Source organism: Hippocampus comes, unplaced genomic scaffold (assembly GCF_001891065.2).
Source record: "Hippocampus comes isolate QL1 unplaced genomic scaffold, H_comes_QL1_v1.1 scaffold126, whole genome shotgun sequence".
Taxonomy (NCBI): Eukaryota; Metazoa; Chordata; class Actinopteri; order Syngnathiformes; family Syngnathidae; genus Hippocampus; species Hippocampus comes.
Window position 1 is genome coordinate 352,356 of NW_017805409.1, and position 17,061 is coordinate 369,416.

A 17,061-nucleotide genomic window follows, 5' to 3' on the forward strand; every position below is an offset into this window, starting at 1 on the left:
GCACGTCCTTTTTTTTTCCCTCGCCGCTACTTGGGCCCTAACTGACAGACTTGTGTGTGTTTCACTGTGTGCTGCTAATGGTTCAGGTTGAATTATTAACCACATCACTCAAAAATCTGGCACTCTTAACTCAGAAACGCTCCTGATGGGACTTTTGAGCATTTTCAATAAAGTACCAACCAGGGGTGAACACTTTTGAAAAATAATCTAATTGCATTTTCTCCCCCAGACTTGAATTTATATTATCCTGACACCACAGGAGGACTTTCTGTTTAAATGTCTTATGTCTAATATTATCCCGTTGCTGAAATCTTGGCGTTACGTCAAATTCATGGTCAAATTTGTTAAATACGATGTCATTCATTTGATAGTTTACGATATAATATGAAAGGCAGGTGGCGCTAATGTCGTAAATGTGCCAAAAGTTATTGTGGCGGCCATTTGCTTGGATCGGAGTAACTTGTCATCATAACATGACTAACGGTGATTTGCCCGCAAAAAAAAAACCAAAAAACAAAAAAAACAAAAAAAAAACAATCCAAGGAATTAACACCACTTTAATACAGCAGCTTAACCGTTTTGTATTTAGATACTATTTGCCATTTAACTGCTTGTCTTGATCTTAGACCAGTTTAACCTCACGGTTCCCTCTCTGCGACATTCTCGCTTATGCTGCGTCACTGCATTTCAGAAGTTTGGCAGCAACCAATCGAAGCCCGAGTTTACCGTTGACTTGCGCGGGGGATCCGTGGAATGGGCTTCCAAGGACAAGTCCAGCAAGAAGCATGTCATTGAGGTATCGAACATAGAGACAGTCTGGCCCAAAATATATACTGTACACGACTCCCAAAAAGTTAGTCAGATGGCACTTTCAGGTGAAATTTAAAACTTAAAATGCACGATAAACTTGAACCGGTAAATTTAATGTGACCTTCCAGCTATTCAACTATTCCATGTTTCATTAATGTCTTCACAACGTGTTGGAGCAGAATGACAAAATTGACAACAGGTCAAAGTTATTGTGCATTTTATGCTAAAGTTTCACCCAAAAGCCAAATATCTCCGAACGTTTCGGGAATATTGCTCCTCTGACGTCCAACCTTTGGATTCCTTAGCTGAAGACGCGTCAGGGGACAGAACTGCTGATCCAGTCTGAGATTGATAGCGTCATCAATGACTGGTACCGGGCCCTGACCGAGACCATTAACACATACGTAAGTCGACTTAGTCAGACTGGCGGATGTGTGTCACCAGCCTTACTGCATCGAAAAAAAAAAAAATGGCTCGTGTCCAGGCGTGGGAGTCGGATGAGGCCATCGAAGAGGATATGCCGGACTCTCCGGGAGCTGAGAAACAGGACAAAGAGAAAGATCAGCGAGAGTCGAAGAAGAACAGAGGTGAGACCAGCCGCTCACATCCTTCCGGTAACTGAACGTTGCTTCCGTTGTTTTGTAGTCTTGAACTATGCATGCACAATCCACATTTTTTTTTGTTGTTGCTGTTTTTAGTTGTGATGAAGACCTCTGTCAGTATGGACTCATCAGACCAGAAAAAAACCCGGCTGAAGCTCAAGAAGTTCTTGACGCGTCGACCCACCTATCAGGCGGTCCGAGACAAAGGCTACATCAAAGGTAGCCTGACCACCGGAGCTCTGCGGCAAGATGGCGTTTGAACGACGCGTTCCACTCGACGCGAGGGAGGAGTTGAGTTTAACAATGTCATTTTTCCTGTTCACTCTTCAGATCAGGTTTTTGGCTGCAGTCTGAGCAACCTGTGCCAGCGGGAGAACACATCCGTGCCCAAATTTGTGAAAATGTGCATCGACCATGTGGAGAACACAGGTAGGAGTCAGCTCATCACCCGCTCTATGTCTATTGAAATAATGGACATTCCTGACAGGTACATCGGAATCCATGATTTATCGAATATCATGACACAAACTTCAAGGATTGAACATGGGCCAAGAGAAATGCTCCCAGTGGAGTTAGAATAGATTCCATCAATCACGTCTTTGTCATCATCTTTGTCCTTTAGGTCTCAGTATCGATGGCTTGTATCGAGTGAGCGGGAACCTGGCAGTGATACAGAAGCTCCGCTTTGCCGTGAACCATGGTAGGACACGCTCGCTCCAAAATCTACACTCACTTGTACACTTTTTTTTTTTGGTGCACCTACACATGATTGGTCTTTTTCTTGACAATAACGTAGATGTAAATACATTTTGTTTTCAGAATTAATATACGTTCATTGTTTTAGATCTACGAATTTGGGCATCGACAAACTAGTGTTCAGTTAGTGTAGTTCTAATCAGTAACCAGCAGATGGTGCAATTGTTTCACAGCCAGCTAGTTTGCTCAATCCCAATTCATTTTGGTGCAGAACCATTTTAAATTATATATAATAATAAATCAATTATATATGTCCCAAATGATATATGTCCAGCATGTTGTAGATGACGCCAACACACCTGATTCCGATACCTTGCCCTATTTTCTCCCCCTGCATCAGACGAGAAGGTGGAACTGGATGACAGCAAGTGGGAGGACATCCACGTCACGACAGGAGCACTCAAGATGTTCTTCCGGGAACTTCCAGAGCCTCTATTTACTTACGGATCCTTCAATGACTTTGTTAATGCAATTAGTGAGTAACTTGGACGACTGACCTCACCGTTTTGAGTCCACTCGAAATGATTGATGTGTCCAATGTGGCCACGAGGTGGCGCCGTACGCATGTGAAGTCCCTGAATGGCTGCCTGTCTTTTTGCTTCAGAATGTTCTGACTACAAGCAGAGAGTCAATTCAATCAAAGACTTGATCAAGAAGTTGCCAAAACCTAACCACGACACAATGCAAGTCCTCTTCAAACACCTGCGGAGGTAAGATGTTTTCATTCGTCCTATACAACCTGTGAACCCACTTCATGGGCTCATTCTGACAAATTAAGAAACGGTGTCCTTTGTAGTATTCTTTTGCTACTTGCAAAACAGCTGCTGCACAAGCGTACAACGCAGGATACAGCTTTGGTTTTGTTATCGTCTGAAATGTAGACGCGAGTTGCAAGCCTCCATATCCTCCATTCGAGTCTCTTGGGCAGGCCTGCAAAAACTTTTGGTCATGTGACTGCCTGACATTGATTGATTGGTGAATGGAGTCAAATCTCACAAGGAAGTCTCGTTGATGAGCCAAAGCCAAATTAAATAAATAAATGTTGAGAGCAGAATCTTGATACATATAATGGAATAAAAGTATCGTTTCTTCTTCAGCTAAATACGCAAGTAAAAAAAAAAAAATAACGCATTACTACCCACCTCTGCTCACTCATGTTTTTTCCACTTTTGGCTCGCTAGTATTGAATTAAACCAAAACCGTGCTGCACGAGTAGCAGAAAACGAGGCCTAACTAGTAACCGCCTGGCCCTTACTTGTATCAGCAAAATGAAATGTATAATATTATAATCCTCTTTTATATTGCAGTGGCAGCTTCCTTTCGAATTTGGAGCTCAATTAAACTTTCTCGCATCATTTCTTGTTTGAACTGAAGCAAATCGCAACCTGACGAAGGGGAAAAAAAGAACAATACTGATGAAATCAGAACGTCATGAGTTAGTCTGAAGTACGTCTCAAGTTAACAGTAGGTTATCTGATTAGCTTGTTAAACTGCAGTGTGAATTTGAAAGAGGTTACGCATAAACACTTTTTTTTTCCCCTACCCACCAGCAGCGGCATCATATGTTCTCAGTGACATTTGCCGAGCTTTCCCATTTGCATTTATATGGCACTGCATTTGCTGTAATTTAGTACCAACGAAGTGGCGAAATTTACAGCGTGACATTCAGTGTATGGAGGACTGCGTTATATCAAGCGGGCGGATTTGATCTTATTTTCTCTCCTCCATAAATATGTTATTGTTTTGTGCATCTGCACGGAAAGGATGTAGCTTCTATTTAAAACCGCTATTATTGCTCTACTCTCGCCCGGAGCGTCAGCGGTGTTCCTAGGCTTGTCTTGGCGCTCCATCTTGAGCCTCGCTGATGCGTTTTGAGACTGTAGGAGTGCTTGTAATCTTGTTTTTGTAGATGAAACCCCCGAAGCTGTGAATCGGTAGGTAAACGAAACCCTGACCGGTCTCCTCCCTCTCCCGCACAGGGTGATCGACCACGGTGAAGCCAACCGCATGACCACCCAGAGCGTGGCCATCGTTTTTGGCCCTACGCTCCTCCGGCCCGAAACGGAGACGGGCAACATAGCGGTCCACATGGTCTACCAGAACCAGATAGTAGAGCTCATACTGCTGGAGTTCGAAAGCATCTTTGGCAGGTAGACGCAAAGGGGCTCCAGACTTTTTGCCTCTTCTTTTTTTTTTTTTCTTCTGTTTTTGTTTTTGATTGAACTCAGTGTTGCCGCGGACCTGGCAGCTGTGAAGGCCAACTCCTCATTGACACGACCGTTTACACATGCATGACAAGGCATTGCACTTACCAGTTCTGGAGATGAATTTCAAGGGGCAACGGGCCCCCTCCACCTTTCCGGCTGCCGTTCCTTTGCAAACGGGCGGCAACCTTACAGTTGACCTCTCGTGATTTGGTGAATTTGAGTCTTTCGGGGTTGGGTTTTTTTTTTTTGTTTTATTTTTTTTTAGGTGCCGCAGTCACTGAAAAAAAAAAAGACAAACGAAACGAGGAGGCTCCCGTGCATTTCCTGTCTCGGTGATAAAAGCTTGCCGTGAATGGTCGATGGAGACCATAAACGTGAAAGACACAAAGGTGAGTCTGCCGTTGGACTTCAATCAACTCTAAAGCTTCAGCTCCCTCTCTGCCTTAATTACATAATTGAATTAATCTACTCAACACTAATATCTCGGTTATTGAGCGCAGTGATTAAGCTTTCTTGTCGCAATCAATTATTTTCCTAGCCGTTAATTATGAAAAGCACTTTAGTATATTTCTTGGTATTTCTGAAATGTATGGCAACCTCTGCCGCTCCGCTTCCATTAATGTCCCCGCTTTTGTCATTCCTCCGCGGGTCATACGTGGCTGCCGACCTGAAGGCTGCGGATTAATTGATGACTAATTAGGAAATTGCCAGTCTGCCAGCTTTGATTAAGAAGCCCGCATCTTTGGAGTGCTGAGCAAAGCTGCCTGCTATGAGGCCCTTTGGAGAAAAGCTTTCACTTTGCTTTTGTATTGGCTTTGCGTGCTGGAGTGAAGACTGCTTGCCTTCTTGTATATTCACTATACAGTAATTTAAAAAAAAAAAAGTGGGAACAACAACCATTGATTATGCTACAAAACTCGGTCCTGTTTGTCATTTTGCAGCATGATGTGGTACCACGCTGAAGGTGTGCAACTCTAAAATCGGTCAAAACTCATGAATCATTAATTATTTGTATGTGTGTCATAGAAGAATCACTACTCTCTTTTGGAGCTTTCAGACAATGTATCCTGTGGCACCGGTGAGGAAGAAGGGGGAAAAAAAAAACACATCACGCAGAAGCAAGTGAAAAGCAAGAAACGGTAAGGCCCTTCTTCTTCAAAAAGCAACCGTAACTGTCTCAGATAAATAAATAGATGGCATGAAGAGGAACCATTATCCGTCACGGCGCGCTGATACACTCCAGCTTTCTATTTATTGCCTACTTAATGGACTTGATTGCGTTACTGGCGGTAAGAAAGGGAAAGAAATCCACTGGCGGCGAGGAGGGTACTCTCGGCGCCTCGCAATTACCTTATGTAAATCCTGTCGTGGAATGTTGATCCACCGCTATTTCAAATGCATTGGATTTCCATAGGAAATGATCCACTCCTGCCGCCTGAAGCTCATTAATAACGAGGAGGTAGGCGGACGTTTGGTGTCCCTTACATGCGACGGCATGCGTGCAACGACGCAGCCTGTGCGGTCGTTTGACATGCGCTGGAGCCTGACTGCACCATTGGGAAGAAATATGGCAGTGGCGCTTCAGTCAATCGGTGACTCGCGCAGCGAGAACGCGGACGACAGACCCTCGACTCAAAATGCGACACTCAAGCTGACATCAAAGCCACTCGTACAAGATTCAATATTAAACAGTAGATACCGCATGCTTGTCTGGCCTAGACTTAATATGCCCGTCAGTCTGAGTTTGATTGTTTGGCTGAAGATCTAACTTATCGGCCCAAAATCAAATGTCTCTCATGCAAATGGTTGCCTAAAAACCTGATACACACACAAACTCACTGGCACCAAAACCCCACTCTCACGTAAAACCTCTCACGCTCATCCCCCCCAAAAAACTAAAACACAAAAACTCAACTCAACACAAAAATCTCTCAGGCCAAATAAACCTCTCAAACTCACCTCACACACACAAAAAAAACAAAACCTTCATACACAATTAAAACAAAGAAACACTTTTAGCCCCCCCAAAAATAAGCAAAAAAACTCCAAAAATGGTCACTGTCACCCAAAAAAACTTTCACCAACACACCAAACACCAAAACACCCTCACAAATACTAAAATCCTCTTCCTCACCCCAAAAAACACTCATTTACCCAAAACTCTCACACTCAGCAAAAAAAATCCACATTCAGCAACTTAAAATCTCGCACACACACACACACACAACCCCCCCCCCAAAAAAACCCTCTCTTAATCTCACGTGAAGTCCCTGAATGGCTGCCTGTCTTTTTGCTTCAGAATGTTCTGACTACAAGCAGAGAGTCAATTCAATCAAAGACTTGATCAAGAAGTTGCCAAAACCTAACCACGACACAATGCAAGTCCTCTTCAAACACCTGCGGAGGTAAGATGTTTTCATTCGTCCTATACATCCTGTGAACCCACTTCATGGGCTCATTCTGACAAATTAAGAAACGGTGTCCTTTGTAGTATTCTTTTGCTACTTGCAAAACAGCTGCTGCACAAGCGTACAACGCAGGATACAGCTTTGGTTTTGTTATCGTCTGAAATGTAGACGCGAGTTGCAAGCCTCCATATCCTCCATTCGAGTCTCTTGGGCAGGCCTGCAAAAACTTTTGGTCATGTGACTGCCTGACATTGATTGATTGGTGAATGGAGTCAAATCTCACAAGGAAGTCTCGTTGATGAGCCAAAGCCAAATTAAATAAATAAATGTTGAGAGCAGAATCTTGATACATATAATGGAATAAAAGTATCGTTTCTTCTTCAGCTAAATACGCAAGTTAAAAAAAAAAAATAACGCATTACTACCCACCTCTGCTCACTCATGTTTTTTCCACTTTTGGCTCGCTAGTATTGAATTAAACCAAAACCGTGCTGCACGAGTAGCAGAAAACGAGGCCTAACTAGTAACCGCCTGGCCCTTACTTGTATCAGCAAAATGAAATGTATAATATTATAATCCTCTTTTATATTGCAGTGGCAGCTTCCTTTCGAATTTGGAGCTCAATTAAACTTTCTCGCATCATTTCTTGTTTGAACTGAAGCAAATCGCAACCTGACGAAGGGGAAAAAAAGAACAATACTGATGAAATCAGAACGTCATGAGTTAGTCTGAAGTACGTCTCAAGTTAACAGTAGGTTATCTGATTAGCTTGTTAAACTGCAGTGTGAATTTGAAAGAGGTTACGCATAAACACTTTTTTTTTCCCCTACCCACCAGCAGCGGCATCATATGTTCTCAGTGACATTTGCCGAGCTTTCCCATTTGCATTTATATGGCACTGCATTTGCTGTAATTTAGTACCAACGAAGTGGCGAAATTTACAGCGTGACATTCAGTGTATGGAGGACTGCGTTATATCAAGCGGGCGGATTTGATCTTATTTTCTCTCCTCCATAAATATGTTATTGTTTTGTGCATCTGCACGGAAAGGATGTAGCTTCTATTTAAAACCGCTATTATTGCTCTACTCTCGCCCGGAGCGTCAGCGGTGTTCCTAGGCTTGTCTTGGCGCTCCATCTTGAGCCTCGCTGATGCGTTTTGAGACTGTAGGAGTGCTTGTAATCTTGTTTTTGTAGATGAAACCCCCGAAGCTGTGAATCGGTAGGTAAACGAAACCCTGACCGGTCTCCTCCCTCTCCCGCGCAGGGTGATCGACCACGGTGAAGCCAACCGCATGACCACCCAGAGCGTGGCCATCGTTTTCGGCCCTACGCTCCTCCGGCCCGAAACGGAGACGGGCAACATAGCGGTCCACATGGTCTACCAGAACCAGATAGTAGAGCTCATACTGCTGGAGTTCGAAAGCATCTTTGGCAGGTAGACGCAAAGGGGCTCCAGACTTTTTGCCTCTTCTTTTTTTTTTTTTCTTCTGTTTTTGTTTTTGATTGAACTCAGTGTTGCCGCGGACCTGGCAGCTGTGAAGGCCAACTCCTCATTGACACGACCGTTTACACATGCATGACAAGGCATTGCACTTACCAGTTCTGGAGATGAATTTCAAGGGGCAACGGGCCCCCTCCACCTTTCCGGCTGCCGTTCCTTTGCAAACGGGCGGCAACCTTACAGTTGACCTCTCGTGATTTGGTGAATTTGAGTCTTTCGGGGTTGGGTTTTTTTTTTTTGTTTTATTTTTTTTTAGGTGCCGCAGTCACTGAATCCTATAAAACCTCCTTGTGTTGGGGAGCGTTCAGGGATGCTGCTCCGGTGGCGTTAAAGGCAGACGCAAACCTCATGATGTTGCCTGAAATGTGTTGGTCTTCTGTGTTGTGGCGCTTCGTCTGTGACGCCAGTTATGCCATAATCAGTGTTGTGTTAATGGGCTGATGTTTTCTTTTGTTGTTGTTGTTGTTATTGTTGTTTCTGTTTTTATTTTATCTTAATTTTTTTTTTTGTTGCACTTGGATGAACTGGAGCAGTGTTTCACATTGTGCCCCCATTTCCCCCACCCGGTACCACTCACCCTTTAAGTGTTAACCCGATGGAGGGATAAAACAGTGTTTGTTGTTGGGAGTGAATTAAAACCTGCACAGAAGCATCTTTCGTCTTGCCACTTTGTACAGCGATGTGTCGTGTCTTGGTGTCAACGTGCTTCAGTACAGTCTGCGCAGTCTGTACTCCTTTACAAAGTCAAATGTGCGAGTTTGGTTCGTCCTGTGGCAGGATGCATCTCCGAGGTCCCGCGCTCGCTTTGGAGCCACGGTTGCAACGTTGCGTTGTGCGGTGATGAAGCTCCGCTAAGCTAATGATGACGTATTCCGACAGCGGGGACGATACAAGGAGTGTTTCATGGTCTGATGTATGGCCTGTGAGGTGAAAGCCTTTCAAGCCATTTCGGAGCTCATTGACTCTGACAGAAGCGAGTTGTTACCAAATGTTCCAGTGACTTGGCTTTGTGTGTAGAGTTGATTTTCCGGTTTGTACATTTGAATTAAAATATGACAAAATGCAGGTTGTGAAAAAGAAGAAGAAAAAAAAAAAGACTGTTCCTGCAGTGTTTACGTGTGATCAGCTGCACATTTGAATGTAATTTTTCAGGCTAACTGCTGTTTGTGAAATTGCTCTGTCTAATAAAAAAAAAAAAAAAAAAAAAAAAAAAAAAAAAAAAAAAAAGACAAACTATCTCGGTTATTGAGCGCAGTGATTAAGCTTTCTTGTCGCAATCAATTATTTTCCTAGCCGTTAATTATGAAAAGCACTTTAGTATATTTCTTGGTATTTCTGAAATGTATGGCAACCTCTGCCGCTCCGCTTCCATTAATGTCCCCGCTTTTGTCATTCCTCCGCGGGTCATACGTGGCTGCCGACCTGAAGGCTGCGGATTAATTGATGACTAATTAGGAAATTGCCAGTCTGCCAGCTTTGATTAAGAAGCCCGCATCTTTGGAGTGCTGAGCAAAGCTGCCTGCTATGAGGCCCTTTGGAGAAAAGCTTTCACTTTGCTTTTGTATTGGCTTTGCGTGCTGGAGTGAAGACTGCTTGCCTTCTTGTATATTCACTATACAGTAATTTAAAAAAAAAAAAGTGGGAACAACAACCATTGATTATGCTACAAAACTCGGTCCTGTTTGTCATTTTGCAGCATGATGTGGTACCACGCTGAAGGTGTGCAACTCTAAAATCGGTCAAAACTCATGAATCATTAATTATTTGTATGTGTGTCATAGAAGAATCACTACTCTCTTTTGGAGCTTTCAGACAATGTATCCTGTGGCACCGGTGAGGAAGAAGGGGGAAAAAAAAAACACATCACGCAGAAGCAAGTGAAAAGCAAGAAACGGTAAGGCCCTTCTTCTTCAAAAAGCAACCGTAACTGTCTCAGATAAATAAATAGATGGCATGAAGAGGAACCATTATCCGTCACGGCGCGCTGATACACTCCAGCTTTCTATTTATTGCCTACTTAATGGACTTGATTGCGTTACTGGCGGTAAGAAAGGGAAAGAAATCCACTGGCGGCGAGGAGGGTACTCTCGGCGCCTCGCAATTACCTTATGTAAATCCTGTCGTGGAATGTTGATCCACCGCTATTTCAAATGCATTGGATTTCCATAGGAAATGATCCACTCCTGCCGCCTGAAGCTCATTAATAACGAGGAGGTAGGCGGACGTTTGGTGTCCCTTACATGCGACGGCATGCGTGCAACGACGCAGCCTGTACGGTCGTTTGACATGCGCTCGAGCCTGACCGCACCATTGGGAAGAAATATGGCAGTGGCGCTTCAGTCAATCGGTGACTCGCGCAGCGGGGACGCGGACGACAGACCCTCGACTCCAAATGCGACCCTCAAGCTGACATCAAAGCCACTCGTACAAGATTCAATATTAAACAGTAGATACCGCATGCTTGTCTGGCCTAGACTTAATATGCCCGTCAGTCTGAGTTTGATTGTTTGGCTGAAGATCTAACTTATCGGCCCAAAATCAAATGTCTCTCATGCAAATGGTTGCCTAAAAACCTGATACACACACAAACTCACTGGCACCAAAACCCCACTCTCACGTAAAACCTCTCACGCTCATCCCCCCCAAAAAACTAAAACACAAAAGCTCAACTCAACACAAAAATCTCTCAGGCCAAATAAACCTCTCAAACTCACCTCACACACACAAAAAAAAAAAAAACCTTCATACACAATAAAAACAAAGAAAGAACCCCACAACCATCCAAAACCTCATACATACCCCAAAAATAAACTTCCCACACTCAACAAAAAAAAAATTACCAAAACATTTTTAGCCCCCCAAAAATGAGCAAAAAAACTCCCCAAAAATGGTCACTGTCACCCAAAAAAACTTTCACCAACACACCAAACACCAAAACACCCTCACAAATACTAAAATCCTCTTCCTCACCCCAAAAAACACTCATTTACCCAAAACTCTCACACTCAGCAAAAAAAATCCACATTCAGCAACTTAAAATCTCGCACACACACACACACACAACCCCCCCCCCAAAAAAACCCTCTCTTAATCTCACACTCACCAATAAAACTCACACGCAGCAAAAAAAACTTTTGTTCCCATTCCCAAATGGTGAGAAGTCTTCATTGTCAATCTTCCACCTTCTCCGGGATAAACCGCAGCTCTGACTCATACTTTAAAAGGTAGCGGTGAAGGTATCGAGCTCTTAATTGCTGAGCGGTTAGAATCTCCTGACCATTTTGTCTCTCCACGCGGCCACTTTGGCGAGAGCCCACCTGCAAATAAAGCAGGAGGGGAGGGGCGGAAATCACCGCGGCCATTAATTTTTCATGTCGCGTAATGGCGTGTTCACATTACCTGCTCGCACCTCAGCTCCGGCCGAGCGAGCCCAGCCAGCGCCGAGATCGGGCCGGGAAACCACCGTGAGCATATGGAGCACTTCAAACACTCTTCTCCTCCCCGCGCTCAGGCTGCGGTCGCGCCCATGAATTATAGAAATGATCTAATTGTTTTCTCGTTTGGAAATTGTGAGGGCCCTCCTTTTTGCGTCTGCAGTCGGAACGGCGGCACGGGATTCAGCGCCGCCAACCTCCGATGCGTTTGTTGATTCTGAGGCGGGCGGGGCGGCCAGGCCAAAAAGCGGCGATGATAACGGCGCATGTTTCCCCCCCTGGTGCCGAGGTTCTAATTAGGACATGTCTGATTGGAGGAAAAAGGCCGAGCGTAATTACACAGACCGCACCAATGTTGTCAGGCTGGGGAGAAGGGGGTGCCACCCCCACCCTCAAACAAATCATACCGGTATTTAATGAAAGGATCAAGCCCTGACACATGGACGTCGAGGAAGAGTTGTGATGTGGAAATCAAAGAAAGTTTTCCTTCTCCTCGCTGCAGGTAAACCTTTGAGAGGGCGGACTCGACGGCTACGCCAGCGCTCAAATAAGCTCATTGGATTTGCTCCCGTGCCAACATCTTACTTAATTAGCCGGCACACTTTTATGGGCATAAATCGCTTTTACATCGCTGCCAACGGAGCGCGCCGCAAAGTGGGTCGATCATATATTATGTTGATCCTCCTTGGCGCAGTTAAAGCCATACATTACATTTGAATTTGTCGAAGAAGCCGGAGGGCCGCTGGCATCCTTCTTCTTTGTTGTGCTGTCAGCGCTAATCTCTCCCCAGGGGTCTCGGCAGCAGCTCTCGCCTTCTCTCTTGTTGCTGCCCCCAGACTGCATGAGTAAAAGGACGCGGGGATTGAGTCGAGCCAGGAGGGCACCCACACATCTCCCCCCCTCCTCCACGGATAAACCTGCCTCCCACCTACCGCTCCCTCCAGGCCTCCACTTGGAGCGTTTATGGTAGCGTTGAACGAGCTTGCTCGACCACCTCGGGATGACGTGAAAAATACGGTGAGTCCACATATACTTGGATTGATGGCGTGAACCTGAACTTGCAAAAATGTTGCTCAAACTACAGTGATGAGGACCTGCAAGTCATTGAAACCCTTTCTAAAAAGGTTTTTGCCACAGTAGAGCGCTACTTTTGTCTCAATGAAACTCCTCAACTCACTTCCTTACACCTTGTAGTCCCTTTTGTACCAAGATGGTGGCAAGATGCTGACAAAGCATTACTTTTGTCAAAATTAAGCTCCTCAGTTCAGTTCGGCATAGTTCCTTGGCACCAAAATCACACCAGGGCATTACCTTTGTCTAAATAAAGATCAGTTCATTCCAACATTGTTCCAGGGTACCAACATGGTACCCAAGCACTGTGTTTTTTTTCTGAACAAAGCTCCACAGCTCACTTTGACATAGTTCCTTGGCAACAAAATGACACCCAAAGCACTACTTTTGTCTCAATGAAGTCCTTCAAATCATTTCAGCATAGTTGTACCAAGACGGCAATAAAACACTACCTTTGTCAACATGAAGTTCCTCACTTCACTTTAATGTTGTTCAAGGAGCTTGAGCACAAAAAAAAACAGAACATCGATCAGTTGAATTTAACTGAAGACTATAATTCGTCTGTCAGTTCGACTGTTAGTGTGAATGGTTTGTGGATATGTGCTTTGCAAGTGGTTGGCAACCTGTTCAGTCAGCTGGGCTAGGCCCCAGCTCACCTACGACCCTAATGAGGAAAAAAAAATGATGGATGGATAAATATAATACAGCATTTCGAGATCTTTGAAGTTGTTTTGATGTGAGTTCAACCGAAAGAATTCCAAGCTAGGCGCATCTCCAACACGATTGCCATCCAGCTTCCCCCCCTTGTCATCTTTGTGTTGGTCCACTAGGGGGAAGCGAAGAGCATACATTCACTTCCTTTCCATCAAAACTTGTGCTGGGCTTTGCCCCTGATTTTCCTCGGATTATCCTTCCCCAGCTGTGCCTACCCTCCCTCCTCCTTCCTCGTCAACCACCTCCACTCAGGAGCATCACAAGTAGCGCTTCTTGGCCAATGTGTTTCGAACACATTCGCACACCATTTTCTTTGCGCTCTCCACTGGTCGCATTAGCATGGAAGTCAACCTGGTGATTCATGTGTTGCCAGTTTCTTTGTTTTTGTGTTTTTTTTTTTTTCATGCCCCCTCACCCTCTGCCGCCCAGGCTAAGCTTTGTGAGATGCAGAAGGCGGGGGTGGCGATTAAGGCGAAGAGAGGCGGAGGAGTGGTTGACCGAGTAGACCCCAGGGTGGTGGGGGCGGGCTAGTGTTCGCAGCCCCCTGCTCCCCTTGATGATGAGGTGGAGCCTAATTGATTTGTCAATGTGGAACCATCTGGCACGCAAAGATGGGCCTGCAACCTGTTCTCCTCCCTGCGCTGGATGAAGGGGTAAAAGGCGGGTCGGATTACTAATAATATTTTCAATTTTATGCGCTCCCCCTCCCCCAAGCCCCCACCCAAATCGCACCTTATTTAATTAAGTGTGCCTTCCTCAATCTGTTTTTTATTCCACACTGACTTCTCGGTCCCCCTCTGTTGAATGATGACAAGGGTGGCAGAAGGCATGACACGGCCCGGAGGGTGCAGTCCACTGGTCACGAAGGAAACAGTCACAGCTCTGAGTCCCAACGTAGGGCCGAGGTGGGGGGTGCGGGTTGACTGGGATCAAAAGGTCAGCGGTGCTAATGGGGGGGGGGGGGCCCTATGGGGATTTTATGCGCTCCCCCTCCCCCAAGCCCCCACCCAAATCGCACCTTATTTAATTAAGTGTGCCTTCCTCAATCTGTTTTTTATTCCACACTGACTTCTCGGTCCCCCTCTGTTGAATGATGACAAGGGTGGCAGAAGGCATGACACGGCCCGGAGGGTGCAGTCCACTGGTCACGAAGGAAACAGTCACAGCTCTGAGTCCCAACGTAGGGCCGAGGTGGGGGGTGCGGGTTGACTGGGATCAAAAGGTGAGGGGTGCTAATGGGGGGGGGGGGGCCCTATGGTGTGTTAATAAAAAGAGCTGGAGGAAACGGGGACAGATGGGAAAGGAAGGAACGAATGGATGCCGCTTGCTCTGATTAGGATTCACCCCCATCATCACCGTTAATTCCCCCCCCCCCTTTTTTTTCTTCATTTCTTCTGGCCCGCAGCCTCATTTTAGGTTCATTTGAAAGGTTGCGATAAGAAGCACGAATGAAAGTGTCTGTGAGTTATACGACAATGACAGAAATGAACTCCCAATTTCTGTTTTATTAGCTGCGGTGAGAAAGCACATTTGGAGACAAAGTGGAACTTCTCGGGCCCCAAAACCGTTTGTGTCTGGTTGACTTCCAAATTGTTTGGATTTGGGAAAAAAATGTTTGCCATGGGGGAAATAATCTGTCTGTCAAACGGTTGCTCTGTTATGAAATAATTGTTTACTCCACATCTTAATCAGTGATGCAAGTAAACTTTTCTAGATGAGATATAAAATATTTTTTGGGCATTTATTTTGAATCTCCACTTTTTTTTCTCTCTCCCTCAAGCACGGGCGTTCCCAACCAGTCGATCGTGATTGACCGGTAGACTGAGGAGTGGGCCCAACTTGACCGCGACGCGTGGGGCAAAAAAAAGTCTCCGCAAGGTATGTGCTTGTGTGATTTTTGAGGCATGTTTTTGTGGAGTTTTGAATAGTCCAACCTCGGGGGCGTTCAATTTGACAAATAAAAACAAGCAGTACAAATGTTTTAACGGCACGCCGCAGTCAAGCTGTCAGGAGAAGTGCGACGAGTTGATTTTGGCATCCCTCGAGCAAGTTGATGATGACTTCATTTCCGATTGAAGTCTTAAGACTTTTCACCATGTTGTGCGTCACTGAAAATGTGATTATTTGTCAAATAAACAAGTTGTCCAAGATGAGGGGGAAGAACACCTGAGGCTAAATTAAAAAAAAAAAGACACTGTCAACCCACCTTGATGTACTTTGGAAAATTTGTTTTGATTTACAACCCACTGAGGAGTGAGTCTTGTTTGTTCTGCAAAGACCGATAAGACAGTGGCTAAACAAATGCTGTGTTCCCATCAACAATTCATCGGGCAGATTAAAGCGCATGTTAATGAAGTGACGCTTGGCTGTGTTTTTAACGGCAATGATTCAGTCCCCTTTCCAGGCATGTGCACACATAGACCCCAAGTGGTGCTTTTTTATATATATATATATATATATATATATATATATATATGTATATGTATATGTGTGTCACTTTTGGGGGTCTTTGAGCACTTGAGCAAAGTGGAGTTATTTGGTTTGCATTTTTTCTAGGGATGAATCGGAGAGGAGGAAGTGACAGGGAAGGTACGCAAACAATTCCCAGCCAAGTCGGACAAAGGCCAAGGTTGGACGTGAACCTGTGTGGGAGGAGTCAAACGTCAAACGCGGCGGGAAAGTAAGTGGATGTGTTCAGATTACAAGAAAAGGTGCATAAGGAGACCTGAACCCTAGCGGAAAAAAAAAAAAAAAAAGCTTTATCTGTTGAGTGACTCCGAAGCTTGAATCACATCTGGAGGTTTGCTGCATGACTTGTCTCGTCTCGTGTTGGTCCACACGCTTCCCATCCTCAGGGAGCGACGGGCCCAATGCATGAACTCTCCTCCGCAATCGAACATTGTGGAATAATACGGATGTTTGACCCTGGACACTATTAGTCAGCGATTTTTTTTTTTAACTGTTAAAATTTTAACACCATACTCACTCTGGTGACTTTCATTTTGCTGACCTTGAGTGACATTCCAATTCTAGGCCCGAGACCAGAACTGTGTGAGTGCTTGGATTTCTTTCTTTTATTGTTTTACCTGACTAAAATGACACTGACAGGAAATGTCAAAAGTTTTCATGAATGAACTTGTAGCAGTCCAGTGCTGGTAAACCGTGAAAACGTAAGAAAAAAAAATCATCCCCAATTGAAATAGGACATGTTAAGGACGAAAAGTTGGAACATTTAAAGGAGTGCAGGGAGACATCTTTATGGCTTTGTCCTCTGACCTCCGACAGCCAATGAGATGTCAGCTTTGCAGATGATACATGGGAGTGGGGGAAGGGGGGGCCTGAGGAGGAGGATGACGGGACAATGGGATTACTTAGAACACACACACACACACACACACACACACACACACACACACTGAAGGGCGCAGGAGAGAGGTGAAATGATCACGCGTGTGTTGTGTGTGAATGTTTACCCGTGTGTGTGTGTGTGTGTGTGTGTGTGTGTGTGTGTGTGTGTGTGTGTGTGTGTGGGGGCGGCCACGAGCGCGCGGGGGGG

At 45.0% G+C, this 17,061-nt stretch overlaps 1 protein-coding gene and 1 long non-coding RNA gene across 2 annotated transcripts in view; both read left to right on the forward strand.

The window, feature by feature from the left end:
• arhgap12b (Rho GTPase activating protein 12b) overlaps window positions 1–4,366 on the forward strand; it is a 33,271-nt gene extending 28,905 nt beyond the window's left edge. Inside the window, exons 10-18 of the mRNA XM_019873797.1 lie at window positions 695–796; window positions 1,116–1,214; window positions 1,295–1,397; window positions 1,509–1,631; window positions 1,743–1,841; window positions 2,035–2,112; window positions 2,509–2,643; window positions 2,773–2,878; window positions 4,148–4,366. Of these exons, the coding sequence (XP_019729356.1) occupies window positions 695–796; window positions 1,116–1,214; window positions 1,295–1,397; window positions 1,509–1,631; window positions 1,743–1,841; window positions 2,035–2,112; window positions 2,509–2,643; window positions 2,773–2,878; window positions 4,148–4,322 (1,020 nt within the window). The 3' untranslated portion in view covers window positions 4,323–4,366. The remainder of the gene's footprint in view (window positions 1–694; window positions 797–1,115; window positions 1,215–1,294; window positions 1,398–1,508; window positions 1,632–1,742; window positions 1,842–2,034; window positions 2,113–2,508; window positions 2,644–2,772; window positions 2,879–4,147) is intronic.
• Window positions 4,367–6,650: 2,284 nt separating this feature from the next.
• On the forward strand, window positions 6,651–8,940 carry LOC109518072 (uncharacterized). Its single transcript, XR_002168654.1, has 2 exons — window positions 6,651–6,780; window positions 8,050–8,940. It is a non-coding gene; the product is annotated as an uncharacterized LOC109518072 (long non-coding RNA).
• The last annotated feature ends 8,121 nt before the right edge of the window (window positions 8,941–17,061 follow it).